The 27,322-nt window shown below is 34.2% G+C and overlaps 3 protein-coding genes across 4 annotated transcripts in view; 1 reads left to right on the top strand and 2 right to left on the bottom strand.

The window, feature by feature from the left end:
* The first annotated feature begins 1,706 nt into the window (after nt 1-1,706).
* On the top strand, nt 1,707-5,368 carry LOC119834427 (transmembrane protein 50A). Its single transcript, XM_038358785.1, has 4 exons — nt 1,707-1,932; nt 2,469-2,600; nt 3,865-4,000; nt 4,283-5,368. Exons 1-4 carry the CDS (start codon nt 1,837-1,839, stop codon nt 4,390-4,392), a joined length of 474 nt encoding a protein of 157 aa, XP_038214713.1. The 5' UTR covers nt 1,707-1,836; the 3' UTR covers nt 4,393-5,368.
* Nucleotides 5,369-6,164: 796 nt separating this feature from the next.
* On the bottom strand, nt 6,165-15,201 carry LOC119834325 (nidogen). The gene is made up of 7 exons (XM_038358665.1): nt 15,000-15,201; nt 10,812-11,296; nt 9,066-10,714; nt 7,796-8,794; nt 7,375-7,549; nt 7,005-7,289; nt 6,165-6,892 (listed from the first exon to the last, which is right to left on the bottom strand). The coding sequence occupies exons 1-7, from the start codon at nt 15,180-15,182 to the stop codon at nt 6,664-6,666; spliced, it is 4,005 nt and encodes a 1,334-aa protein (XP_038214593.1). The 5' UTR covers nt 15,183-15,201; the 3' UTR covers nt 6,165-6,663.
* A 6,722-nt stretch (nt 15,202-21,923) lies between these two features.
* LOC119834195 (chitooligosaccharidolytic beta-N-acetylglucosaminidase) overlaps nt 21,924-27,322 on the bottom strand; it is a 22,014-nt gene continuing 16,615 nt past the window's right edge. For both annotated transcript variants that reach the window (XM_038358514.1, XM_038358513.1), the window contains exons 9-16: nt 26,998-27,132; nt 26,353-26,458; nt 25,266-25,441; nt 24,749-24,847; nt 24,077-24,197; nt 23,628-23,720; nt 23,056-23,203; nt 21,924-22,572 (exon numbers count right to left, since the gene is read on the bottom strand). In XM_038358514.1, the coding sequence (XP_038214442.1) occupies nt 22,491-22,572; nt 23,056-23,203; nt 23,628-23,720; nt 24,077-24,197; nt 24,749-24,847; nt 25,266-25,441; nt 26,353-26,458; nt 26,998-27,132 (960 nt within the window). In that variant the 3' untranslated portion in view covers nt 21,924-22,490. The remainder of the gene's footprint in view (nt 22,573-23,055; nt 23,204-23,627; nt 23,721-24,076; nt 24,198-24,748; nt 24,848-25,265; nt 25,442-26,352; nt 26,459-26,997; nt 27,133-27,322) is intronic.

Genomic DNA, 27,322 nt, shown 5'->3' with positions numbered 1-27,322 from the left:
TTAATGCATGAAAAGTATTTTTTGCGGCACAAAAATACATAAAATAAAGGCGAACATAAAAAAGTAGCAAAAGGCAGCCTTATCACTAAAAAGCGATCTCTACCACGGAACCCTTACAATAAAAGGAAAAAGATCCTGGTAAAAACTAAAAAAGGAAATAATACAAAAATACGTATAATTTATTTTATAAATACGATAACATATATAAAATAATTAATAAAAATAATAAAGATAATATACAAAGTATACATATCATGTAGAATATACATACATATATATTAATATCATGACACACATCGCCTCATAAAACGCCATACAGCGTAGCTTCCTACGTCCTTAGATCTTTGTTATCCGTTATGTAATGCACATACAAGAATAATGACAGACACATTATCCACTTGTCTTGCATTCACGCTGTCCTGAAGTTCCATTAGAGGAAGATGGGAATAAAAAGCAAAGAAACGATACACAAAGCATCCATAAGGAATGTGCCTAATATTATGCGTTTACGTAAAATGTAATAAATGATAATATGTTATGTGAGAGTCAAACACGCCTCGGCGCAATTTGGAGTAGCCGTTAGTCGATCGCCTGATGATAAATCGATGAGGCAATCTACCAATGGCTGCTCATCATCAAATCATCATCGACCAACTCGCTCCTCGGCTCTAGCATAAAAAATATCGTATGTAATAAAATAATTTAATGATAAAAAAAAGTTTTGTAAATGAATAGAATAAATAATCTACAATAAAATTATATAATATAAAATAAAAATGAAACCTAATAATAAACTAATTATTTATTACATTAATTATGTCCTCAGAGGAATTATGGAGTTGGCATTAAAGAATACTTTAATGTTTACGTATTACACGTACTTTACGTATAATATGTAAACAGCATATTTAGCAGGGTGGTTATCCGTGAGGTAATTAAATTGACCGACCCGCGAAGGCGCAAAAAAAACCGAAATTTACTTATTATTAATTTAATGTAATAAAAAAAGTTACATTTAAATTACATCTAACTTATTTACTACGTCCCTCCGGTTCAATGTTGGAACCAAGAGTGTCCCTCGTCTTCGGCGGGGCAGCGTCGCGGTCGTGGATTGCCGTCATCTTTTCTGGAACCGCAGGTGTGCGCGATGTTGCAATCGTTACCGGGTAGAAGTTCTTACTGGGTGGCCTTATGCATCTTCTTATAATTAGTGCGTGTTGTATGTACATAACAAGGTTTCTACATCTGATGCTGTGTACCATCAATATCAATATCATAAAGTTTACAAATATTGTCATTCTAAAATGTCACAAGCGCCAAATGACTCAGGGATATATCTTCAAGTGCTGGTTAAAATTAAAGCTAAAAATTCTGTAATTACTGACATAACTGTAAAAAAATTTTTATTCTTCGTGCCAAGAAAATATATCTGTTTGCCAGATATTGTAAATGTTATATCAATACACTTAATTTTTTTTTCTATCTGGTCAAAATTTTACATAGGCGCCTTCTCCACCTCTTAATTCTACCTACATGACGTCATGGCGTCATTTTTTGTATTCTTTTATATTCTTTTAAAATATATGATAAAAAATAAAATTAATTATTATATTTTCGTCTTAAAATAAACGAAATGTGAATGATCTGTACCAATGGAATCATTATAATCTATGTTCACAGCTGCTTCACTAGCTGTCATTGGTTACTTGTCAATTGTCATAAATCTCGTCAAATTGTCAAGTAACTCAAGTTTTTATTTACAATACAATATTCTGATAAAGATAATTGAACGCTTTCCATAATTCTTTTTACTTGTAACGAAAATTGTACTACAAAATGAGTTGTTTTGAAAATATTACATTGCCAAACTGCGTTTGGTTTGAAAGCGGTGAAAAGCGTAACGTTCTGGCATCCCTATTATCTGGTCTATTGGTGAGACTGATGATTCATTGTCTTTAATACAAAAACTTAAGTAATTTGTTGTTGTTTAAAAAATTTTTTTTTCATTCTCAAATCAAAATGATCGTGTTCATATTTATAGAAAAAAAAATCATAAATATGAATGTATAAGAAATTCTTCGAAAAACTTTCACCACAAACATTGCATCTACATATTTTCACAGTAGATCTTTTTGAAATTAAAAACAAATCATATGTTAATAATAATAATTATAGCAAATTTCAGAAATTACGGCTGATCAATATTAATAATATAATGTCTTCATAAATTTTTGTAAAGTTGATGTGCATGCTCTAATTTTATAATTCAAATTCAACATTATGCCATTTAATATGCTACTGATTAAGTTATAGAGATTTTGGATTCAAATTCTGAGCCTTTCTTATCAGCTGAAAATTAAAACATAGAATACCTTTGTTCAAATTTCTTTTGTAGAAGTTAACACTTGGATTAAGATGATTTACAAGCACCAAGAAATAAATATGTAATAACAAGTATTTCTTTTTAGTTTTTTACAGGATGGTGGTTTATAATTGATGCGGCAGCTGTGTACCCTGGGGACCTCCCCAATGCTGCACATGTGTGCGGAGTAATGGCAACACTGTCTCTCCTTATGGTTAATTCTGTATCAAATGCACAGGTAATTAGAAAATAGTATTTGGAGAACTAAATGTTGTGCAGTGTTTGTTTATGACATAGACATTTTTAGTGATTTGTTAGCAATGTTTAGGTTATTAATTAATTGTGAAATCTGTAGCCAGTAATTTTTTTTTTTCTCATATTATATAATTTGATGTCATTTTTTTAGTTGTTATAATAATTCTTTAACATTTTTAACACATATGACTTGTAAATTATAATGGCATAATTTTGTGTAATTAAAAGTACAGAAAACCATGCATTTTCAGCAAGCGATACTAAAATGTTCATCTGTATTCTTTGGTAAAATTTCTTTATAAATAAATAAAGATGACATAAATCAATATGAAGATGAAAAAGCTTTTTTGGCCTAATTTAACGACTATGTAAACTTACATAGTACTAAAATCTTAAGACACTTGGAGCAGATTCATGTACATGCATGATTGTTATTGATAAGACTTATTTTTAAGTTGCTCTTAGTTGACTCTTAGTTATGAGTTTTGTTTGATCTCATAAATTCATGATAAACGTATTTAAGTTGTAGTCATATATAACTGATTGTGCATATGCCAACTTATATTTATAAATGTTCCATAGCTTAAGTACACATGTAACACAAAAGGTGTGTTTCTTAAAATAAAAAAATTAATGAAATACTCAAAATAAATGTTACCCAAAAATTTTGTAACTTTTAATGTCTTTGCATGATTTAATGATAAAACTTTGATAGAACTTTTTATTTAATCTCAATAATTGTTGTTAAAATATATTTCTGTACTCGAACTACAACTTTTGAATGCTGAAAAATTCATTCAAGTTAAAATAATTTCAATTTTAAAACTCCAAATTATCCTCAAACACACTTCATAAATCTATGCTATAATTTTATGGACTATATGGGTTGATTTTTCATGTTTGTCAAATACTACTGAATCTATTTTAAAAAATATAAAGAAAGCTACATCTTCACTGAGCAATGTAGGCTATTTTATGCCCAATAAACCTGAACGAAGCCAGTGGCTCATTTAATGTATATTGATGGTCTCTAGCACAGGTATAATTCTAATTGAGGCGATTGTCGTGCCCGATTTTTGGTGAATCAATGTATTGTTACTAAATAAACAATTTTGATTTTATTAATTTGTATCATTGCACTACTTGGCTACTTGGCCAGCGTGGTGGATTATGGCCTGAACCCTCATAGGAGGCCTGTGTCCCAGCAGTGGGAACATATATGGGCTGATGATGATGTATCATTGCAGGTTCGAGGTGAGACATATACGGGAGGGTGCATGGGACCGCGCGGCGCTAGGCTGTGGCTGTTTCTGGGATTTGTTGTTGGTTTTGCCTCCCTCATTGCTGCTTGTTGGATACTCTTTGCTAACTATGTTAATGCGGGTGAGTCTTTCAGTAAATGATAGTTGGTTTTGCCATTTGTACTGAAATATGTTAAAAGAAGGAATTTAAAAAGATGTATTTATAAATCATCATTGCATTTATGATGAACAATATTAATTGGAATTTTGTATCTGCAACTGTGTATGATTTACCTGCCGTCGGATATATATTGAGAAGAAAATTCAATGAAGAAAATGAATGTACAGCAAATATAATTCTGTCGGTAAAATTTCATTTCAATGTTTTTTTCCTGTAATAAACCAATATTTTCCCATATTTCAGGCAGCAGCAAGCACACTTGGCCCGGAGTGAGCTTATTCCTACAAAACGCGTTCATCTTTGCTGGATCCCTTGTATTCAAATTCGGCCGTACTGAAGAGGTCTGGGGATAGATGACATTGACAATTAAATTACTTTGAGTATAGAAAAAGAAACAGTTAATTCTTTTTTTTTTCAATTTTCAATCTAATGTCAGATATCAATGTAAAGTAATTGTCCAATAGCATCGTTTCGCGCCTTTCCAATTATTACACTGATAAAAAATTATATTAAGTGGTGAAACTGTTAAATTAGTTATATGTTTTTAAATAAATCTTAGGAGCTAGTTGAGATTTTCTAAGTTATATGGTTCTTGGAGAAAATGTTTACAATATTTAAACTAATTTATGTATTAATTATTGCCAGTAATAACTTGAAAAACAAACTAATGTCTGTTATAATTTCAACAATTTAAAAACGGAAGAACCATTTATTTAGACACAAAACCGCCCGAGGTGAAAACGTGATTGTAAAAAAGCTGTGTATCGTCAAATGTACAACAAACTAGTTTTGCCGCGATTTTTACCCGCGAACATTTTCAAAAATTCTGTTATTAAAATAAGTAACGGGAATAACCGTATCTGAGGCTTTTATTGGGTTGTTGAGCTATAAAATCACGCGGTGTATGGCCTAGGCAGACAGCCAATCAGTGAAACAGATAGATATGTCATCTGCCCCACACTCCACTCGGGCCATCACTTGTACAGCCTAGGCAAAGAGAGAATAAAAAATATCAAACAATTTTTTAGGAAAAGTTAGAAAATTTATGTTTAAGTTTGAATTTTGTAAACATTGTCTATCAAGAAACTGTTAAATTTCGTTATGATTATGATTTTAAAGTAATTTAAAACAATTCATCTTGCGATTGCAAGCATTATGTAATTATCTTAGTGTATTAAAATTTACTGTAAGCAATTTCTATATAATTAAAAAATCTGAATATTTAAAATGTAAGCTCATTTGGATTCGATAATTATTAGTTTGTACACGTTATTTTTGTTGTATTGCTGATTTTGTATCCTTCAAAATAAAGATCTTATTTAATTAAAATGTGTTTCTTAAAAAAAATTAACACCACAAAAATATTCTTAACTATGCAAGTGTCCATATTTTTTTATTGCAATCCGCAAAATTTTAAACATAGGTTAAAAATTTTGGGCAATAAGTATAGACTTACTAAAAGTTAAAGGCACCAATTTATTAATTCTAATTATAAATAAAAAATTAAACTGATGAACAGACGCACACCACATTCTTAGTAATAAGGTCCCGTCTTACCTTTATACTTTAAGTATTAACAAAGGGTACCAAGTCGGCCCCTGGTTCCTTGAAAACGTGAAAATCTTGCGTGCTACGCCACTGAATGGAGTGTATTTTTTACTTGGTTATAATACATTTATATAAGATATATAGGTAGTATGTAATTAGGTTGTTTTCTATTATAAAGAAATAGTCATTTAATTTAAAATTTACTATATAACTAACTTTCGCATTATACAATCTAACCTGCAGAACTTAGGGTCAATTTTTCAATCCTTGGTTAAAATTGATTCGTTAAATGTCGTATAAAGCAATATCAAAATTGTGTTCATTCAACAGGTGACATTTTTATATTGTTGGGTAATACTTTATTGCATAGATATATTTAACGAAAGATTGTAAAATTGGTCCTAAAGCAACAATTACATATTTAACTAAGATTTTTAATAAGAATTGACTTTATTAATTTTGTAAGACAGCCATGTGTTTTGAAGAAAATAATTGATTTGTGTGACGATGGAATTTCGACCATCAGGTGTTCTGTAAATAAAAATAGGATTTATGGCTCTAATAAAACAAATTGACATATTTTTCACGTAATAATATATTTACACCATACATTCACTTTGGTATCAGGCAAATCTAGTTAAAATTATGTACTTATGTTTATTTTTTGTGATGTTTCTTAATCATTGTTTTTTTTCTTAGAATATATATCTTAAGTACATCTATTAAATAAATTAAGGTATATTTACTAGGTTAGTATATTAAATATATGTTTATAGATAAATAGATGTTAAATACAGCGCCTTCATTCTTAATATTCTATAACACTCAAATAATTAATTTACTTTACACCTCATTGAAATTAATAGAAAAAACATTACCCTTGTAAAAAATATTCTTAATAAATTTGATAACTCTGCCAGTACTAGCGTATTCAGACACTAACAATTATATAAAAATAAAATTTGAACATGATTCTTTATAAATTCGCACAATGACTTTGCTCAACAATATAAAAAATACATAAATTTCCATGCAACATTGTACGCGTACTATATTTTTGTAAAATATACAGTAATCTAATAATTTTGACCACTGCTCACTCCCTCCACACAAGACCTGCCGCCCTGACCATTGGGCAAGCAGATCTGGTTGGCTAAACAATTACCATTCCTGTATTGGCAAACATTGCTTAAGGCAGGACATTCCTCTGGTGCCACAGAGACGCCGTATAATCTTCTTGACGCTGTGGCGATTGGCACCTGACCTTTTATCTCCGTTAACGTGTCTATGGATTCTATTTTAAGTCTGTGAAATCAAATATGAGTGTTATATGTATGAGTTTATAGAAGGAAGTTATTAAATTTAAAATCTAAAGCAAATAAATTTAAAATATTCTTTACATATTCTTTGGACTTACGTTTTCCAATCAGTCCAGTAAAACTTGTCTCCATTTATAGCTAAACCAAATGGATACGAACAATTTGCGGCTATTGTATCTCTTTCAAGGTTGTCTATGCCCACACATCTAATGGTGAATAGTCCAGCATCTGCGTAACAAAGGCGATCTCTGACCCAATCGATCGCTAATGAATTGGGAAGCTTCACATCTGATTGGTCGAGTAATATGCCCCTTTGAGTCCCATCCATGTTAGCCCATTCAATTTTAGGACCTGAACGATTCCAATCAGACCAAAAGATTTTTCTGTGAACAGAAGATGAATTAAATAAGATATCCCTTGATTAGGACCCTTAATTATTTATAAGAATGATTAAAAACATTAGCTTACCCTCTACCAGGATGAACAGCTATGCCTCGAGGATTGGAAATGCCGTTCTTAGAAAACAGTACCTTACGGACTTTTGTATCTAAATTTGCAACTTCTATAGTGAGTTTCTTTGAATCCGTCCAAAATATATTCCTTGCAGACCAGTCTATGGCAATGCCTTCTGGTGATTGAACATCTACAAAAATAATTTGTAATTATACAGTTCAAAAATAAATCTAATATATAAAATTCTCGTGTCACAGTTTTCGTTGCCATACTCCTCCGAAACCGTTTGACCGATTTTGATGAAATTTTTTGTGCTTATCCGGTATCTATGAGAATCGGCCAACATCTATTTTTCATACCCCTAAATGATAAGAGTAAGGCAGAACAGCGTTTGCCGGGTGCAGCTAGTAAAACTATAATATTGTAATTTACTTACCATTAGATAAAAATTGTTCAAATCCTGATCCATCATACAAAGCTCTCTTGATTGTATTACCGACGACATCACCCCAATAAATATGGCCAGTCAAGCAGTCTACGTCTATTCCTACAGCGATCTGGTAGATGGCGCTGTTGAATGGTGTGGCGAAATCTCTCTGCGTAACTTTGAATGGCACACGATAAACAGAAGCTCCATCGCTTGCAACTAAGAAGTTTCCAGATTGTCTAGGGTTAAGCTCGCAAATACTTCCATTGCCTTTGTACCCAGTATTACATTCGCACTCATATCCATCGCTAGTTTTCAAACATGATGCATGAATGTCGCATAACTGAGGATTATTTCGGCAGTTCATTTCGGGACTGCAATTATATCCGTCTCCAATGAATCCTTCTCTGCATATGCATTGATATGAGTCTTCAACTGGTGTACAAATCGCATCTAGACTACAATCGTCGACGACGTCGCAAGTTCTTCCTTGAGGGACACACTGAGAGATCCCCTCGCCTTCATATCCCTCATCGCAATGGCAATAACTAACACCAATAGCATCATCGTAAAGACAAGACGCATGTTCAGCGCACACAGCTCCGTTACACAATTGCTTATCTGGAATACAGGCGTCACTCTGATCTTTAATGTATCCTTCGATACATTGGCACACGTATTCATTTGTGTTGGGATCTGGTCGACATTCCGCGTTGCGTTCACAGTCAGAATTATTGTTACAGCTGAAGTTGGGTCGGCATATGTACCCATCGCCGTGATACCCAGAATCACAGACACACAAGAGATCGCCTGATGCGGTCTCGATACAATGTGCTCCGAGACCACATGAACAGCTTGCTCCTGTTCTTTCTATGCACTCATAGGCATCTCCTACATAGCCCTCTTGACATTGGCACTGGCCTTCCTCCTGATCGTTTGCTATGTACATTTCATTTAAAAACAAACAAACTGCATTTGGTGGGCAGTCAGAATCCGACCTGCATCGTACTGAAAAGAAAAGTAATTCGTTCAATAAGACTAAAACGACGTCATAATACAAGTAAGTAGAATTGTCCTAAGCATATATATTCCACTAGGTATTATTCAATTCCATAAAGTTGACACAAAATATTGACCAAAGATTTGTTTTTCAATAAACAATTAAATAAATAAATGAAAGATAATTTTAATTATAGCTGGAACCTTTAAACACTCAGAAACCACCATAATATTCAGAACAAAAGAAAATATATAGAATACATATAAGCATAATACGTACTTGATGTATCATTATCTGGAGGCATAATAGGGTCCGTAAATGAGTCAATTCGACATAAGTCATTGTCCCTATCGTCCTTGTAGCTTGAATATCCAGGAGGACAACTGCAGCCAAAGGCATTACAATCTGGTAATACATATGTTTCATTGTAATCGGCTTCTGAAGGCATGGGTGTTGTTGTTTCAATTGGTACGTTTACTGCTTCCGTAGTTACACTAACCGTAGGTATAATTAATACATCCTCCGCACATTGTTCACCGTTACCGATATAACCTGGGTTGCATTGACAGTTGTAACTGAAAGTATCTTCTGAGATGCTGCAATGCGCATATGGTGAGCAATTAGTACAGTACGCCTTCCAACATCTTTCTCCATCACCAGTATAACCCGCATTACATAAACAAAATGGTTCTTCCGCAGGATTTTCAATACACTGCGCGTTTGGATCACATACCTTGTTACTGCATCGTAATTTCAAGCTACATTGAACACCATTACCTTCGAAGCGTTCACGGCATCTGCATTGAAAACTACCATCGAGATTAAAGCAATCGGCATTAATGTCACAGTTGTGGGTACCAGCGGCACACTCGTCAATGTCAACACATGTAGTAGTATCTTCGTTTGTATACACGCTAGTGTATCCTGATTGACAAACACAAGAAAAGTTGTTATCTTGAGGAATACATGTACTGTGAGGACCGCAAGTGCTTCTTCCCTTGATACATGGATCTTCCTGGCCCATTACCGCTATTTTATTACTAGTTCCATATCTGACGATGTTTTCTCTTACTTCATATCCTAAGTAATTTTTCGTTGCTTTAAGAGTTAAAGGAATTTTGTCATCGTCCGAAAATGTTGCAAATTTACACGTATTAAAAGAAAATGTTTGTGAAACCCTTTGTAAATATTGTTGTCCTGTGATTTTGTTTAAATATGTGCGGGTTGATACACTGTGAATTAAACCGGCCTCTACAGTGGTGTACTGCTCTTCGAATTCTGTTACTTCTAGTCTACTTCCTTTAGCAATCGTAGGAACTGTGCCTCGAATATCCGCTTCAAGAGTGATTTGATCAAACACATCATGTCCCAAGTATTCTTGCTCAATGATAACTCTGTCGTTTGTTTCAGGGAAATAAATGTCAGCAGTGTGATTAAATTGTGCGCCAGTAAGTTGATATCCATTTTTAGCTGTACCCGATGGCTTAGCGAATAACCATCCTACGACACCACCAAATACGCTCAAGAGCTGTAGGCTACTGCCAAGTGTGGAGGGAGCTTGCGATAAAGCAGTGTAGGAACGTCCGTCGGCTACGACTACGTACGCTTGTACATCTACATCGTTCAGGTTGACATTATTCAAAACACCCTTCAGTTTACCATGCACTCTAAGAGGTACATCATCCTTGATGCAGGATTTTCCGTTACCGTAAAAACCATCATTACATTGACAACAGATTCCAGCAGGATAATCTAGGCAGCGCGCCTGAAGGTGACAAACACTGGGTCCACTTTGTGCACACGTGTCGGATTCTTCTAAAATCTCTATTTCATTTTCATTGTATTGATCGGGAACAGCGATTGTTTCGTTGGGTAGGATATCACCAATGCGAAAAACGTATTTACCAGGCTCTCGGACATTGGACCATCTGAAAATATAAAGAACTTTTTAGAAAAGAACATCAGAAAAATAATTGTAACTAGTAATGTATTTCTCAAGAATTTCTCTTATGAACTGTAACTTACGATACAACGTTTCTGATCTGATGACTGCCAGAGCCTCGCAATGTGAACACGCGGCCATCCTCAGCGATAAATCCAGCTTGCGCTTTAGCATCAGGTAAACTGCCCGGAGCGGTTTCCTTCTGAATCCATTGTATTTCCCGTTCGGGGTACAATAGTTCCACAAAACTTTCCGTTCCATTACTTATTACAGCGATTTGGTAACTGTTCCTTCTATCCTCACCTCCTGCGTATGTCACGTCAATCCACGTAGCTATAAACACACTTTTAGGTTCGAAATCGTAATATTCGTTGAAAGAATTCTGAACGCTGTCTGCAGCCTTCCGTATGATGTGTGTGTCGTTTGATTCTTTAAAGTAAACTGCTCCTGACACCGAAGTATCCACATTTGAATAGAAGGCAGCGATGGACGCATAGGGTAGAGGAAATTCAGCGTTCAAGAAACTAGGGAAGTCCGCTCTAAATGAAATTAGCCCATAGTTGTTGACCTGAAAAAGAAGGTAAATGTTGAGAATTCGTAAAGAAAAGAAAAAAAAATATCACGCGTCGAGATTCGAACCCGGGTTATTCGTCGAACTGTAGAAACGCTTAACTTCTCGGCCACCCGTCAACCCTTCTTAGCAATCGAATTTCTTCTGCTTTGCTTCTTTTATAAAAGAGCAATTACAGAGTTTCTTGCCGGCTCTTTTCTGTAGCAACTGGTTTGCGAAACAGAGGTTAAAATTATGTTATAACGATTTAAAACTGCTTGTATAAAGAATCTAATTGAATAAATAATAATAATTTTGTTAATTTTAATTAACCATCATACGGATTATTTTGAATTACCATCGAATTGTCTAGCCTTTTCATCCAGAAATTTTCTTTAAATGTTCACAACATTAATTATGATGCAAGGAGGAATAATTTGATCAAAGACAATATTTATACAAAGATATCTTGGAGACAAAATGGTGTGACCCCCTTCCTGATAGTAAGTATACCGACTACTAAAGGTCGGTTGGCTTATGGTGAGATAAGGAACTCTTCAAATTTATAACTAATTGTACATTTCTTTTTAATTATCAGGAATGGATTAAAAAGCAATATCAGTTAGTGACCGACGTTGTCCGACCCACCCACGTGCGCTTCCGTTGCAAATTGCAACTTATCGCTAAAGTTCATTACTTATCGCTTGCAAATTTTCGGAATAATGGACTATCATACACATAAAATACGCAACGGAATGTAATATTTGAATTAAAAACAAAGATATTAGTTTCTTTAGCTCAGTCAATTTGTAATATGATTATGATTTAATAAGAATCGAAAGATTTATTTCTAGTCAAAAGATCTCTTAGTATTTATATCATGTGTGCTTCCGAAATCGAATAAATAATCAAACAAGCTCATTTTGATTTAATATTTAAGTGGTTCGGTTTTTTATGATGTTAAATTTGTGCATTATCTTCATTTTATAAAAATTCCAGAATCTTTATTTTTATTTTTCAATAATAATTGTGTTAAAAGCCAACGTATACATTTAATTAATCTTACTAACAAATTAAAAGAGTAGGCATCCGAAACTATGTTTTAATGTTATTGTCAAAGGAAATGACTAAACGTCGAAGTAATAAGGGCTATTGTTTATTGGGATAACCTTGAGTCCTTCGTGTGTAGTCCGTAAATTATATTCGTGGGAAAAATTAAAAACTTATCTACACTAGGCTAGTCAAACCGAAACTTTTTTTTTTTTTTTTTTTTTTTTTATGTCATAGCGGGCAACTGAGCTGGTGGTTCGCCTGATGGTAAGCGATCACCACCGCCCATGAACATTCGCAAAGGTACGAACCTCGTGCCTCTACGAATGTGCTGCCCGCTTTTATGGGATAAGGGAAAAGGAAAGGATTAAAGACTGGAAAGAAGGAATGGACTGGGATGGGTGAGGAAAAGGAAATGGGCCTCCGGCTCCCCCACTCACCGTACGAAACACAGTGGCATGCCACTATTTCACGCCAGTTTTCTGTGGGGGTGTGGTACTTCCCCGGTGCGAGCTGGCCCAATTCGTGCCGAAGCGTGCTCGACTACCACAATAAAAATATAAACTAATTTTCTTACCACGTCTTCGCTCGTATACACTACGTTAGCATTTGACAGTAAGTTTTTCTAGTCTAATCTCTATTCGTGGCAAAATTTCATTAAAGTCTCTTCAGTGATTTTGATACGAAAGCATTACAGACAGGCAGAGTGCCTTTAGCATTTTGGCCACCAGAGAACTTCGGAAGATGGATGGGGTGTTATAAATTGAACGTGTCTGTGTGTCTGATTGTGGCTTCGAAGCCATCTGCATGGATGAACCGACTTTATTTTTATATATTTTGCTTTGAAAGTGAGTCGGGTGTTATTAGCTATGTTTGATGAAAATTGGTCAATAACAGCCGGATTACATATTTTTCACGATCTCCTCAATATGTCGTAAGAAAATAGGGTTGAATGAAGGGGTTTGACTAGTAGAATAGATATTAAACACAGTCGCAAATTTCAAATGCAAGATGACTGCCAACACATAATTGGTGCAATTTTTATATATTTTTGTATTTTATGTTGGATGTTTAAGCGGGATTACATATCCCGTCAAGTAGACTTCAAAAAAGAGTTCATTCAATATTTATGTTGGCTTCAGCTAACAAAAATTTAAGAATAAGAAACTTGATCGTTTCTCTACGTGATATGTACAATTCATTCCCGAATGTTATGTCGTTACGTAAACACTTAAATAAAATTCCGAATAATCCTATTTCATTATAGAAATACAATAGGTGTTTAGTAATATAATAGAATTAGGAAGTTATTAACCACTAATGAGGTCTGTTGTTTATTCAATAAGAGTCATTGTTAACTTCGGTCGTTGATCTAATTGAATAAGTTTAAAATTAATTTAAAATACTCGTGGCACGTGGATTACATATTTGAATTATTGATAAGTGTCAGATGTCACTTTAATTCACATCTATGGCTTAATAGCAAACTCATTTAAAAACTTTGGTATGTCTCTATACACTTAACATAAAATTAATTGAAACTTATAACATATGATTGGTATAACGTCAACGTTTAAAAATGAGTTTAGAGATGTAGATACTGGATGTATATTTAATAAATTGTGTATCTGTGAAAACAATCAACAGGCATTATAAAAGTTGTTTCAATAATTAATAGGGATAAAATCTAAGAGATAAATATATCATAGTGTCAAGTATTTATCTATTTTTCTAGATATTAGTCTATTATTATAAGGAAATGAATCGTGACAGCAACGTAAAGTGCTTTTATTGTTTGAAATAAGATAGGTGATGACCTATCATTTGCTACACAACCTTTAAAAAAAAGGATCATGTAGGTGCACTTCTGTATTCCTTATGTGTTAGAACACATAATGCCCTGCATCATTTTCATACAGGCTATGTCACCGAAATTCGCGTCGTAGCCTTACATGGTATAAGTATATGTTATGACATAAACCTACGACCTAATAATTATAATTCGTTAGCAAATTTGTCGAAGGGTTAATTAAATAACAAGATTAAAGTGTAAAATCCAGGTACTACGAAGAGAAATCCCACAAATTTGCATAAGTTATGCAAATTTTCAAAAACTGAACAGAGCTGAATAAAGAATTCTTTAATTACAGTATAGACTGATTCTGTAGAAATTGAGTTTACATTTTACCAAATTAATTATGTATGAAACATTGGACCAACTGGAATATTTAAAAAACGAAGTTTTATCACGATCGATTAATCGTCATATTAACTGTATAGTACTATACATATCACAGTTGAAAATAAAATGATATGTAAGTACCTAGGTGAAATTTTACGTGAAATTATCAAAAAAGTAACGTGAATCTTTTATAGCGTTTTACTGTAATTATAGAATAAAATTCTATTATATTGACATTATAATAATCTGAAATAATTAGTAAGAATCTTACAAGAGATAAAATAAAATTATTTCATCCCCTAATACAGACAGACGTACAAAACATAAAATATTTACATTTTCAAAATTTGTAGCAATCCAACATAAATATTATCTAAAATATACAAAAATCTAAATATATCATTAATCGTTAATTATGGCAAAAATGCATACTAAGCCTATTTCAATTTCATTCACCATCATACAAATTCACTTCCAGAATATACTTACAAAGACGCTTTCATAAGTCTCTCCGAAGAAAACGATGGGCACATTGAAGGGCACTTCAGTGGAGGCAACATCCGCGCCCCGGGGCAGGGTCTCATCGAGCTCGGGGCCATAGGGGTAGAACTGATCGCGGGTGATTGCGCCCGCGCACGCCACGAGCCACAGCAGCACCGCGCCCGTCCACATCGCGAAGCGTTGGAAACTACACTAGCCTTTGTACTGACTACTAGCGGGATCGTTGGGTTACGCGTTATTTGCATATAATTGAATTTTTCTATTTGCTTTTGGACGGGGTTTTGTTGGGTGGTTTTGGGAGTCCTTGGGTACGACTTCTATAGATGCGCAAACGCTTCCGTGTTTATCCAAATATTTCCAGTTTTGATCATAATAACAGTATAATCCCGTATTTGCTGACACCTATCGAAATATGTGTATGGTGAATTCCTTATGTAATAACGCTGTTCTAAGTACGTTGTCGTAAATAGTTTGATACTGTATTGTTTTTATTTCACATGTTGTACAATCAGCAATTTTATAAACTTTTTTTTTCATAGATAATTTTGACCTTAAATTATGATGATTTGATCTTAATGTTTACTATGTAATAATTGAAATGTAATAATTTATATTGTTTTTGTGGAAGTCGAACACTAATTCCGCTAGCTCGCACTGGCGAAGTACCACACCCCCATCGAAGACTATATTTCCCTATTACCCTTCTTCACTCCTTTTCTTAATTCCTCTCATCAACCCTTTCTAAATCCTTTTACAATATAAAGTCGGCAATCCTTTTGTAGAGGCGTAAGGTCTGCAATCGACCGTCTCTCCAAATGTTCATGCGCGTTGGTAGCGCTTACCATCAGGCGACCCACCACCTCTATTGCCATCGATGTAAAAATTGCTCAATTGAGTCTCAGTTCTGTTGATATATTAGTGTTAAATATAAACTATGGGGCAACAGGAATTAACATTTTACGAGTGTCCAGATGAAAACTGGGTTAACATCCCGTGACAAACACTTCTTGAGAAAGTTTGTTTTATGTTCTCTTGAAAGGGGATATGGGGTCATAGCAGAAGCTTTACAGAATTGTGTAAATCTTAAAAGAGAATTTTGTCTTGCCAGTCCTTAGATATTATTTATGATAGATCCTGAGAAGTATTCATAAGCAATTTTCAATAAATAAAATGTTCAAGAGAGCATGCATGGAAAACCATAGTAATTGTCGTTGATATGGTAATAAAAAATTATTTTAATAGGTTGAAAAGTGAAACTTACAAAAATGCGTTTGTTTTTATAGTTAGGTACCTATTCGTATGTACCAGCTTGTTTTGAGACATTAGTTCACATTATTATTGCTTATTTATATGTATTTAAACGTTATATTTAAGACCTAGTAAGTTTATATCCAGCGTGTTATAGGTCAAATAGATTAAGACTATGTATTACAATGTCTCTTTCTAAATCGAGACGATATTGAAATAAATACCTAATTAAAAAATGTTAAATCTCAATGTGAGTATTAAAATTATAATTGTAATGTAACTATTATTATATAAGACAAGCACGCCTCGGTACAAATTGGGCTAGATCGCACCGGGAACAAACTACACCTCCACAAATGGTCGATGTGAAATAGTATCACGCGTATGCTACTGTGTTTCGTTCGGTGAGTGGGGAAGCTGGAAGCTCGTATCCTTTTCCCCGTCCAAAAGCGGCCAACGCAATTACATAGACTCCTTCCTCTGTAAACGTTCTAAGGCGTTGGTAATAGCTTACCATCAGGTGAACCAAAAGATCTAAATACCGTTCCAACATAAAAACATTACATTACAATTATAATTTGTTAAATTTTTACAACAGTGATTCACAAGAGTTGGCATAGGTCAAGAATACATTAGGAAAACGTCTACAATTAAACAATTTAAAATAATTGTGCGGGAAAAGCCAACGCTCACGTATTAACAAGTAAATTTTACAGTTCACCCACACACAAAACATTTGAAAGTATAAAAATATCACAGCATCAAAATACCGAAATTCCACAAATGCATTGGTCACAAGCGTATGTTATGCTATTATTATTTGAAATCAAAACATTTTTTGAAATCTATGCCCTACAGTAAGAAAAGAAAAGCTCTTTCTTTTTCTATTTAAGAAGTCTAGTCAAATAAATTGTGTTATTATAACACAATTTACAATTAAGGTTTCTTATAATTATCATGGCCCAATCTATGATACATATCTATGTGAAAACTCTGTCCAGATCAGTTGTGTGTAGGTATATTAATGCAAATTATGTATTTAAATAGAAATCGCATCAGCCCTTCTGCTTATGCGATAATACAAACAGATGTAGTATTTTATCAATATACATAGTTTCTTCTAAAATTTTGTATCGTGAATGTTTTTAATAACTGTTACTAATCGTTTGTCATCTAAATTATTAAAATAATGAACTTTTTACCAACACAGCTATAATGAAAATAATAGATTTTTCATTAAATGACAGTTTTAGGCGTACACTTTGTGAGCCACCAATGTTTCGATTGTTGCTAGTAACTACAGAAACGAAATTTGTCATAATTAAAATATCGATTTAACATAATAAGTATTATAATTAAAAATGCCGAGATTTATGTTGTATAGATATTGGTACTACCAAATACGGTAGTAGGAAAAAACAGATAATTTTTGGCCGTTGAATTATCGCAATATAAGTAAATGTTTGTGAATGTCAGGGGCACGTTTTTACATCGATAGCGATAACGCGTAGGTTGGTCAATAGCATTTGACCCGCGCTTTTTTAACTAAATTGTATTATTTCTTTCATTTCTTGTAATTACGTATAACGCATATGTTTAATATGGATAGATAGTCGTTAGTATAAGCCGGTAAGTAAATGACCTGTCTCAATGACCTGTATCAAATTTTGGAAGTATTGGAAAAATCCTACGAGTCGGGATTAAGGTGACTGCCTATTGATGTAATTTTTATTAAATCTTAAATACATAACTAATACTGTAGTGAACACTAATGTAATTAAGAATTTTTCACTGCAACCAGTATTGTCGAATTTTTTTCAAATAACATCCGCATTATTGTTACCGGAAAGAAAATTTTGCACGTATTTCATAAGAATCCTAACAAAATTTGCTTGTGTTTCAAAAACCTAACCTTAAATTGTGTTTAAATCATATAGAAAGGTAATTCAACCTCTACCACAATTCCTGCATAGACTTTGTCAATTGTTTACAAATTCCCGACACGAAGTATATTGATGTTGATAAGAAAACAATGCAGTACGAGCAATTCTCGCGAACAACATTATCTAATGTACTTGACTGTCCTAATTACATACGCCAATTAGCGTATCTAAATAATTCGTAAATAAACAAATAACTGAACGGAGCACTGTTGTCCTAAATCTTGGGTACCGATTTGTAAAATATTCAATAATTATTAACAATTTAGACTTAAACCCAATTATTTACTGATATATTGATGACAACGTACTTGTTTGATATAAAATTTTATTGCTATTCCTAATAACATCGTGTATAGTGCAAATACAAAAGAATGTATTTGGTAAGCGTCATCATGTTTTTGTTAGAAATTTATTTATGTGGATATACATTGAAAAGGGACGGATGCATCATCCCTGGCTAGAAATATGCCCATATGCTTCTCCTTACCCTTCCCAGTCCGTTCCTTTATTCCCTCCTTTCTTTATCTCTTCCCATTTAAAGTCACCAATCCATTTGTAGAGGCGTATTGCCGAAACTTACGCCTTTGCAAATGTTCTTATGCCTCTGCAAATGTTCAGGGACGGAAGTAGCGCTTACCATCAGGTGACCCACCAGCTCTTTGACATAGAAAAAGAAAACTTTTTATTATATCAGGTTAAGCTACAATAAATATATGTAGAATGTATTTTTATAGACTCTACCACTTAGTCTGCTTATTAGTTTACCCGTAGACGAAAGCGCGGAAAAAAGCGAGTATTTCTGTAACTTATTATGTTGTTTTGGTACGTACGCGGACGTATTTTAATCAGCTCCCGTGGCCCCTTCACTCAAGTGGCTAGACGGAACACAGTGGGGTTTTGGTCGGTAAGAATCCAACATAACCCACGGCTCCAGCCCCGGGGGCCGTGGGTATCTATGCAAGATTTCCCCACTATAAAAAAAAAAAAAAAAAAACGTACCACCTAGTCTATGGTCACAAGAATTCAATCACACTTACAATTTTTAAAGTTTATAATATTAGTGGGATTATACGCATTGATGTCATTTGTGAGTATGACATGATAGTCATTCTTATTGTATTTAGTACAATATACTACCAAAAAGTCTTGTTTAAAAATTTATATTTATAAGTGATTTAAATTTCTCTAAAAAAATATTTTAACATTGATGTATTTCACTATATGTATTGTTTAAAATCTACAACCGACTTGTGATAACAATATTGTTAATAGTAATATTTCTAGATACCAAATTCACAGCAAATCGGTCTCGACCGTTCACCCGCCTGATAAATTAAGTGCAAAAATATCATCCAAAATACGTGGACGTATATATTGGACTGTGGGTCGGCAACCTCGTCATGCAAGCGCCCTGGCACCTTGCCTGATGCTACTGATAAAATATGCGTTCTTTATTTTAGACCACTAATAATTCGCGCGCAATAATTCTCCTACGGGAAGTACGCAAGTTGTTATTTCTATATATCATAATGCAGTTTGTTTTTCATCAAATTTTTAGAGTATACCAGTTTTGACGTCAATCATCGATTTAGTTATCGTAATAACGAAATTTCAAACAATGTTTATAGTATATATATTTTTAGATTCTATTATAAAATAACACACGGAATATGTACCTCATAAAATATATCTGTTGGCTAAATCTTGCCCAATTTTGCTTATATTTTTATGTGTTATGTCTTATTGTCTTATGTTCCTAAATTATTTAATGTCATTAATTACAGAAAAAAAGTAATGATACTTATTACGGCCTGGAACAACAATTTATCCGTGTAGCACGTATTAAAAAATGTACCTTATTTACAATTATTTCTGTAGGTATATGCTGCAATAGAAATTAATATTTATGCTACGTTTTTATTCTTACGTGTGCACTAAAGGTACAGTATTATGCAATTAAACTGCATTGTAATTTAATTTTCTCATAAGTTATTAATTATGTAACAATTTGTCAACGTTAGCCAACTTTTAAAATGTATTTCTACGTATATAATATAAGTAGTTATTTATTATTTTTTTATTCCCATAGCTTTAATATTAAATAAACATACTTATGATAAACATTTGTTTTTATCATTATTTTATAGTCAATATTTGTATCTATTGCTACTTGGGTAGTAAAATGAATAAATTATGAAGATATCACTTTCATTCATACCTACTTCATGAATGAAATTAAAATGTATGTAATGGAAATAGATAAAGTCTATTATGGCATAGGTTAACGTAGATCAATATCATTCATATTAACAATAACTTAATTTTATGTTTGTCTTTTTTTGTCTACACTATTTCTTTTCAAAAATATGTCTTTTCTTCGGATATCCTAGCTATATATATTTTTAATCGGAATTCTATCTCTGTCTCGCTTTCATGGGTCAGCGGTGATCCACAAACCGATTAGAAATGTATTTGGTATATAAAAAAATATGACACAGGGTCTGCCCAAGCGACAATTTACAAAAAAAAAAAAATCACCAACGCAGCATAAATTTGTTGTAAAGCATTAAAATACGCAGTATAGTATTAGTTATGAAATTATAACGACAGTGTGTCCGCCGTCACTACGTGTGAATATAGAAGAAAGTTATCAAGCATTTCGTAATAATTGAGAATAGTAATTATACAATGTATCGCAATTGACAAAAACATCGTGTCGTAAGTACTTTATATCGTTGTGTAATTTAATATTCATTTTATATAAATAGGGCAGTGGGTTAGCATTTATTGTCAATATAAAGTGCATAGTTATCAAATAATTCAACATGCGGACCAAAACATTGTTCGTTTTATGTTTGCAAGTTTTATTTTATGAGGTAAGACATTTTAGTGTGGTGTTGGTATCGCCTAAAATAGTGTTGTGGTAACTATCCTTTTTTCAGAGTGACTCAAAAATTATGTACCTCTTGTAATTAAAGTAATAAGGTCCTTGAACTAAAGGTTTTTGCTATAATTTATTAAAGTTGGTTAAAGTTAGTTTTTCGCAAAAAAATTTCATACATCCTGAATCCTGATACATAAATCGAACATCAGTAATTGAAATAATATTTTAGCAATTATTGCAAATTCAACTATTGTAGTAATATGTTTTATTTTACAGAAAATTTGCGCCCAATTTTATGGCTACGGACAGAGCATGGAAAGATACGGAATATCAAGAAATAACCCACATGCGGTTGGCAGAAATAGTTTCCAAAATTTTTCCCCATCTGGCGGTTTTAGTGGGCAAGTGTTGCTCGAAACTTTATCAAATTTGCCGCCGCCAATGATCAGCATTGCATCAGATGGATTGATTATAAATGGAGCAGTGTCAGTCTCTGGCACCCTGCCATTCATCAGTTCAGTGGCAATACAAGGAAATATGCCAGCGTGCGGTATGGGAACTGTTGACTTTAACTCTGCCAGTGACATACGAGAGATGCCACTGGTTAGCAGAAAGGAATTGGCATACCCCTATTTGATGCCGTATTTTTAATAATGTTAATATTGTTGTGTTGACTAAATATATAGTTTTTTTCGATTATGATTCTTTGATTGAAATATATATTCCTTTTCAAGTATTTTTAGATTACAACTTGGCTAATGTCCTCACCATTCCGATGCTAATGTAATTTTCAAAAATAAAACAACACATACAAATATAATAATTATTATTTAATCCATAAAATTTTAATATCTAAATAAAATATAATCTCATAAGGAATTACAGAGCGCAATGTCAAATGCTTTTAACACTTTTCGTTTCTTAAATATATTTTAATGTTTTATATCAATATTAAACTTTATTCCGATGCCAATAAGGCATATTAACAGCATTTAAAAATATGCAAAAGTCTTCATGCAATACATAAGAAATGTGTTGTACGTCATTATAAGTGTGAGTATTTTACAATCTATTACATAAATGCCTGTTCTAATTTTATTGCGAATATTGATTTTAGGTACTTAAACATTGAATAAGTCATAAAATATATTATCTTAATGTATAATTCTAGACTTCAAAAATTGTTATTAAAATATGTGGGAATCATAATGTCAACGTTAGAAAAAAATATTGATTCATTTGGCATAACGAAAGTCTTATTATATAACCTAAATTGATAAATGACCAATTAAAGTATTATAGACAGTTTTATGCAACTAGGTACCAAATAACAATTTAATACAAGTGACATTAGTAATTCCCGCCATATTTATAACACCACAGACAATTATAGATCACAGATAATTAATAACAGTACCCCTCATTCTGATAGCACCACTCCGGTTCAAGTGACTCCGCTTTGATTCCCATACGCGTTAGACGCTCTCTGTAAGCAATTGTTTAATTATTTCATATTATATGGTTTGTGGAATGGGAAAAATAACAAAAATAATTTTTTGAACATTATTATTGTGTACCTTACTTTACTCATCTCTCATAATATATCACATAACAACAATACAAGAAAAGAAAAACCATCAACCCCTGTTTCCATTTACAATTTTCATTTGTCGCCTATCACCTACCTAACCTACCTCCCCCCATTACTTTCACTCAGACTAACTCTCCTCCCACCACCACTCCTACTTACTTCCCCCCCCCTACTTGCAAGTCAGTGGCAAACAGTCAAGTCAGTGATATACCAGTATGACACTTAGTGTTACTGATATATTGTCAAGTCAGTGGCATACAGTCAAGATATTGTCATATTGTCAATTTAGTGATATACTGTCAAGTCAGTGTCAGTCAACTGTTGTCCCTAACCCATACTAGTACCCTCCTAACCCTTTCTAACCCTCCCCCCACTCACCGAACGTGCAGTATCCGGCGCTCAGCAGCGGCCCAGCCGTGGGCCGGCTCGGCCCACAGCCGCTCGGCGAGCGCGGCGGCGCGCGGCCACAGGCGCGCGTCCAGCGTCGACGAGTCCGCCTGCTCCGACCATAGCGCCGCTTCACCACCTGGTGAACGGTGATGAGCGGTGATGAGTGAATGAATAACTCGGCTCGGAAGCAGCCAGTTAATTTATATGTAGTAATAGTCACTTTACTCAAAACTGACGGTCTCAAACGTTTATTTATTAAATTACTACTATTAACTGCTTCTTCTAGAAGCATTTTTGCATTATCTGTTCGGAGAGCAGTTTGTATAGAGAAGAGCCGGCAAGAAATTCTGCAGTTGCTCCTTAAAATCATGACAATTTTATATAATATGATTATCGTAATAATGTTGTTAAAAATTGTCTTTTGGTTCCTTTGCGAATGTTGTTCATGGGCGTTGGTGATCGCTTACCATCAGGCGAACCACCAACTCAGTTACCCGCTATGACATAAAAAAATGAGTCATATTTTTATTTTATGTGCCTACTTGGGTGATAGTTCTTACCGAGGATCTGATCCTGATACTGCGCGGCCATTGCTTTGGGACTGTTGTCGTAAACCTTCTGCCAGCCGATGTATGGAGAACACCAGTTGTTTCCTACAATACATTTATATTTTTAGAAAATCCCTCATTTTAAATTACACACATTGATTTATATTTGTGTCGGCATTGGATAAATAAGTTGTTTTATTTATTTATTTATAAAAATCACTTGCCATAAATTTTATTGTATAATATGGCGACCATATAAAAAAGAGAAACATAAAAAATTCCACAAAGATCCTTTAGATAGAACTATACATTGTAATTGTACTTATATAAACAAAAAAAATTATAGTTTAGTAAATTATTGTACAAAGGATACAAGATTTTAAAGTAACTTCCATTCCGAATTTGAAATTTTAAATATATTTCTAAATGCAAAAAAATACAGATTTTTTTTTAGTACTCACCAGTTCCGACCCAGGCTCCATACCCACAGTCCAGGTACAGTGCATCGTAGTTGGACATGATGAGGCGGTAGCCCTTGCCCAGGAGACCCTTGATCTGAGGGTCTACACCTGTTGTCCACACCTGGACGGATGTTTTTATAATTAAAATAATATATTTCAAATTGAAATTTTATGTACTTATAACATTTAAATTGGAATAAATATTGATTTAGTATTGTTATAAATCCTGAGAAGAAATCCCATGTATATTCACTCCGTATCGTATCGAATTTCTTAAACAAATTTTCCTTTGACAATATCAAAGTGATTAATTTAAAATGTAATTAATTCTTTCGTCACGCTCTTTTGATTTTCATATCATTATCTATAGTTGTTATAACTCATTTAAATAATAAACAAAAAAAAAAGAAATATGTTCCGAAAAACGGGCACAAATCAATAAAATAAACCAATGCGCAAAATATCATCAGTCATGTTTCGTCAACCTGGCTACGAAATACTGGAACGCCCTGCTCACATCCCAAAAAGGAAACAATTTAAATTCATTCAAGGCAAGAGTGCAGGGCATGTCTGTCTAGATAGGCTCTACCTATACAGGTATATCTATAGACTGCATCTCAGCTTATCATCAGATGGGATTGCAGTCATACGGTTGCTAACAAAAAAACCTACCTGTATTATATAGTCGTCCTTGTTGAGGAAGTTGTCGATGTGCGTGTAGTCGGTGAGCGTGCTCGTCCACAGGATCAGCGGCAACCGCCTGCCGAAAGCCTGCGGTACACTTCTTTACTTTACCGACTTCGAAATAATTTATATTATTAATAAGTTTACATATGAGCGTAGAGCACGCTTCGGCTCGCATAGGGGAAGTACCACACCGCCACGGAAGACCGGCTTGAAGTAGTTGTATGCCACTGTGTTCCGTTCCTTACCCTTTCCAGTCCCTTTCCTTTATTCCTCTCCTCAATCTTTACTTAATTACTTTCCTATTTAAAGTCAGCAGAGCTTACGCCTTTCTAAATGTTCATGGGCGGTGGTAGCGCTTACCATCAGGCGTCCCACCAGCTCCATTGCCGACTGTGACATAAAAAATCACTGAACCGCCCGCAAATGTTCAGAACTAGACCAAATTACAATGGGACCAGAATATTTATAAAGAAAGGATGGAAAGGATATAAGGATACACCACCTTATAGGCCTTATCCTGAGCCTTGGTCTGGAAATAGTTCCAGAGTTTCAGGAACGACGTCTTGTCCAGATCCCAGCGGTTCTGGATCATGAACTGCTGGATCTCCTGCGAGGTGTTCCAGCATCTCTCGCTCACTTCGTCACCCCCCATGTGGAACATATCCGGGTTGAATACGTCTGGAAAGATTGGTTTGACTCAATTCTAGAAAATTTAAGATAAAATAATAATAAGCTATGAAAACTGATGGTATAATATTTAAAACGTAGGTGAATGGATCAAAATTCCCGAATATCCTGATGTATGGAAATTTTCTTGTTAGAAAAACTATAAGAGCTTAAATGCACACACAACACAACCAATGGATGAATGGATTGACTGTGGGCACATACACACATATACATTAAATACGTATAAGTGTAGCCATTTCCAAAAACATCTGTTAACTGTGCTTAAAAATAACCACTATTAAACTGCTATATTGCTTGAGGAATAATAAATATATCATCATCATCATCAGTCCTTATATCTTCCCGCTGCAAAGGTCTCCTGTGAGAATTCAGCCCTAATCCACCACGCTGGTGATTGATTAAGTCACATTTAGGTTACCTCATGATGTTTTCCTTCACCGTTTCGAGTAATGTTATCTCCATACGCATATAAATTGAAAAATTACGCCCCGGCTCCGCCCGGCTAGTCATTTATGATAGTGAAATAATATAATTATCTTATAAAATATAAAATATGTATAAGTTGGATCAAACTGCACATGCTGAGCAAAGTTTAATAAAAATCGGTTGTAATTTAGGAGACCATCGCGGACAAACATCGAAAATTTAATTCATATAAGAACTAGCTGCGCCCTGCGGTTTCGCCCATGTAAGTCCGTATCCCATAGGAATATCGGGATAAAAAGTTGCCTATTTGTTATTCCAGTTGTCCAGCTGTCTACGCACCAAATTTCATTGCAATCGGTTCAGTAGTTTTTGCGTGAAAGAGCAACAAACACACACACATCCTCACAAACTTTCGCATTTATAATATTAGTAGGAAGTAGGATAGGAAGTAGGATTAGTAGGATATATCTCACCAGCCATATCCGCATAGATGTCGGCGAGCACGTCGTACAGCTCGTCCCGCACGGGGTTGAGCTGCCCGCACGGCGGCTCCACGCAGATAGACGCCCACGGCTCCGCCTCAGTACACGAAAAATAATTCAATATTACTTATTTATTTGTGCTATACTAGCGGTCCGCCCCGGCTTCGCCCGTGGTACATATATAGCCTATAGCCTTCTTCAATAAATGGGCTATCTAACACTGAAAGAATTTTTTAATTCGGACCAGTAGTTGATGAGATTAGTGCATTCAAACAAAGAAACAAAAAATCTCTTCCGCTGTATAGTATTAGTAAGGATTTTAATTAGTCAACTACGACAATTGACTGCTATTTTTTTATACTTCGAGTAGCCAACTGGAAAATGAGAATATTTTCTGTATAAATGATCACTTAAAAACTCAGATAAAAGCATCACTTCCAGTCCAGTACTACCTTTTCCATCGCCAAACGACGGTAAAACAATACTTTTGACATTTCACACCCACCCCCAAAATATCTCGATATAAAAATTCGGACAATCGCGCCTCCAGTATGCCTTAATTCAAAATTTTCCAAACTCGCCCCTCAAATTCCATAGCACTTCCCTTCCTCTCCCCCTCCCCCTCCCGCCGTTCACCTTGAAGCACACAGTGAGGCCGGTGTCCTGCCAGCCCTCGCCGACGTGCGCGGGCGCATCGAACTCGGGCAGCACGCGCACGCCGCGCTCCAGCCCGAACTGCACCACCTCCTCCATCGCAGAGCGGCTGTACACCTGGGAAACCATTGCCAGCCATTTGTGAGCATTACGACTTTGTTAACCGACTACCCAAAACTAAAGGAGGAAATCTTAGAATATGAATCTTTGAGAATTGAAAAAAAAAATGAATTTAATTTTTAGTTTTATAGCATTGAAATGCTTTATAAATTAGAAATTTTTGAAAGAATAGAAAAAATTTGATCAC

This window comes from Zerene cesonia, chromosome 19 (genome assembly GCF_012273895.1).
Source record: "Zerene cesonia ecotype Mississippi chromosome 19, Zerene_cesonia_1.1, whole genome shotgun sequence".
Taxonomy (NCBI): domain Eukaryota; kingdom Metazoa; phylum Arthropoda; class Insecta; order Lepidoptera; family Pieridae; genus Zerene; species Zerene cesonia.
Note: the sequence above shows the minus strand (reverse complement) of the source record. Positions and strands in the feature narration are given on the sequence as shown.

Excerpts from the sequence above, each read along its gene's own strand:
- LOC119834427 (XM_038358785.1), top strand. The coding sequence starts at position 1,837 with ATGAGTTGTTTTGAAAATATTACATTGCCAAACTGCGTTTGGTTTGAA. Across the intron at positions 1,933-2,468 it reads CCCTATTATCTGGTCTATTG|TTTTTTACAGGATGGTGGTT; the intron begins GTGAGACTGATG and ends ATTTCTTTTTAG. Across the intron at positions 4,001-4,282 it reads TGCTAACTATGTTAATGCGG|GCAGCAGCAAGCACACTTGG; the intron begins GTGAGTCTTTCA and ends CCCATATTTCAG.
- LOC119834325 (XM_038358665.1), bottom strand. The coding sequence starts at position 15,182 with ATGTGGACGGGCGCGGTGCTGCTGTGGCTCGTGGCGTGCGCGGGCGCA. Across the intron at positions 10,715-10,811 it reads CAGATCAGAAACGTTGTATC|ATGGTCCAATGTCCGAGAGC; the intron begins GTAAGTTACAGT and ends TTATATTTTCAG. Across the intron at positions 7,290-7,374 it reads GCTGTTCATCCTGGTAGAGG|AAAAATCTTTTGGTCTGATT; the intron begins GTAAGCTAATGT and ends TTCTGTTCACAG.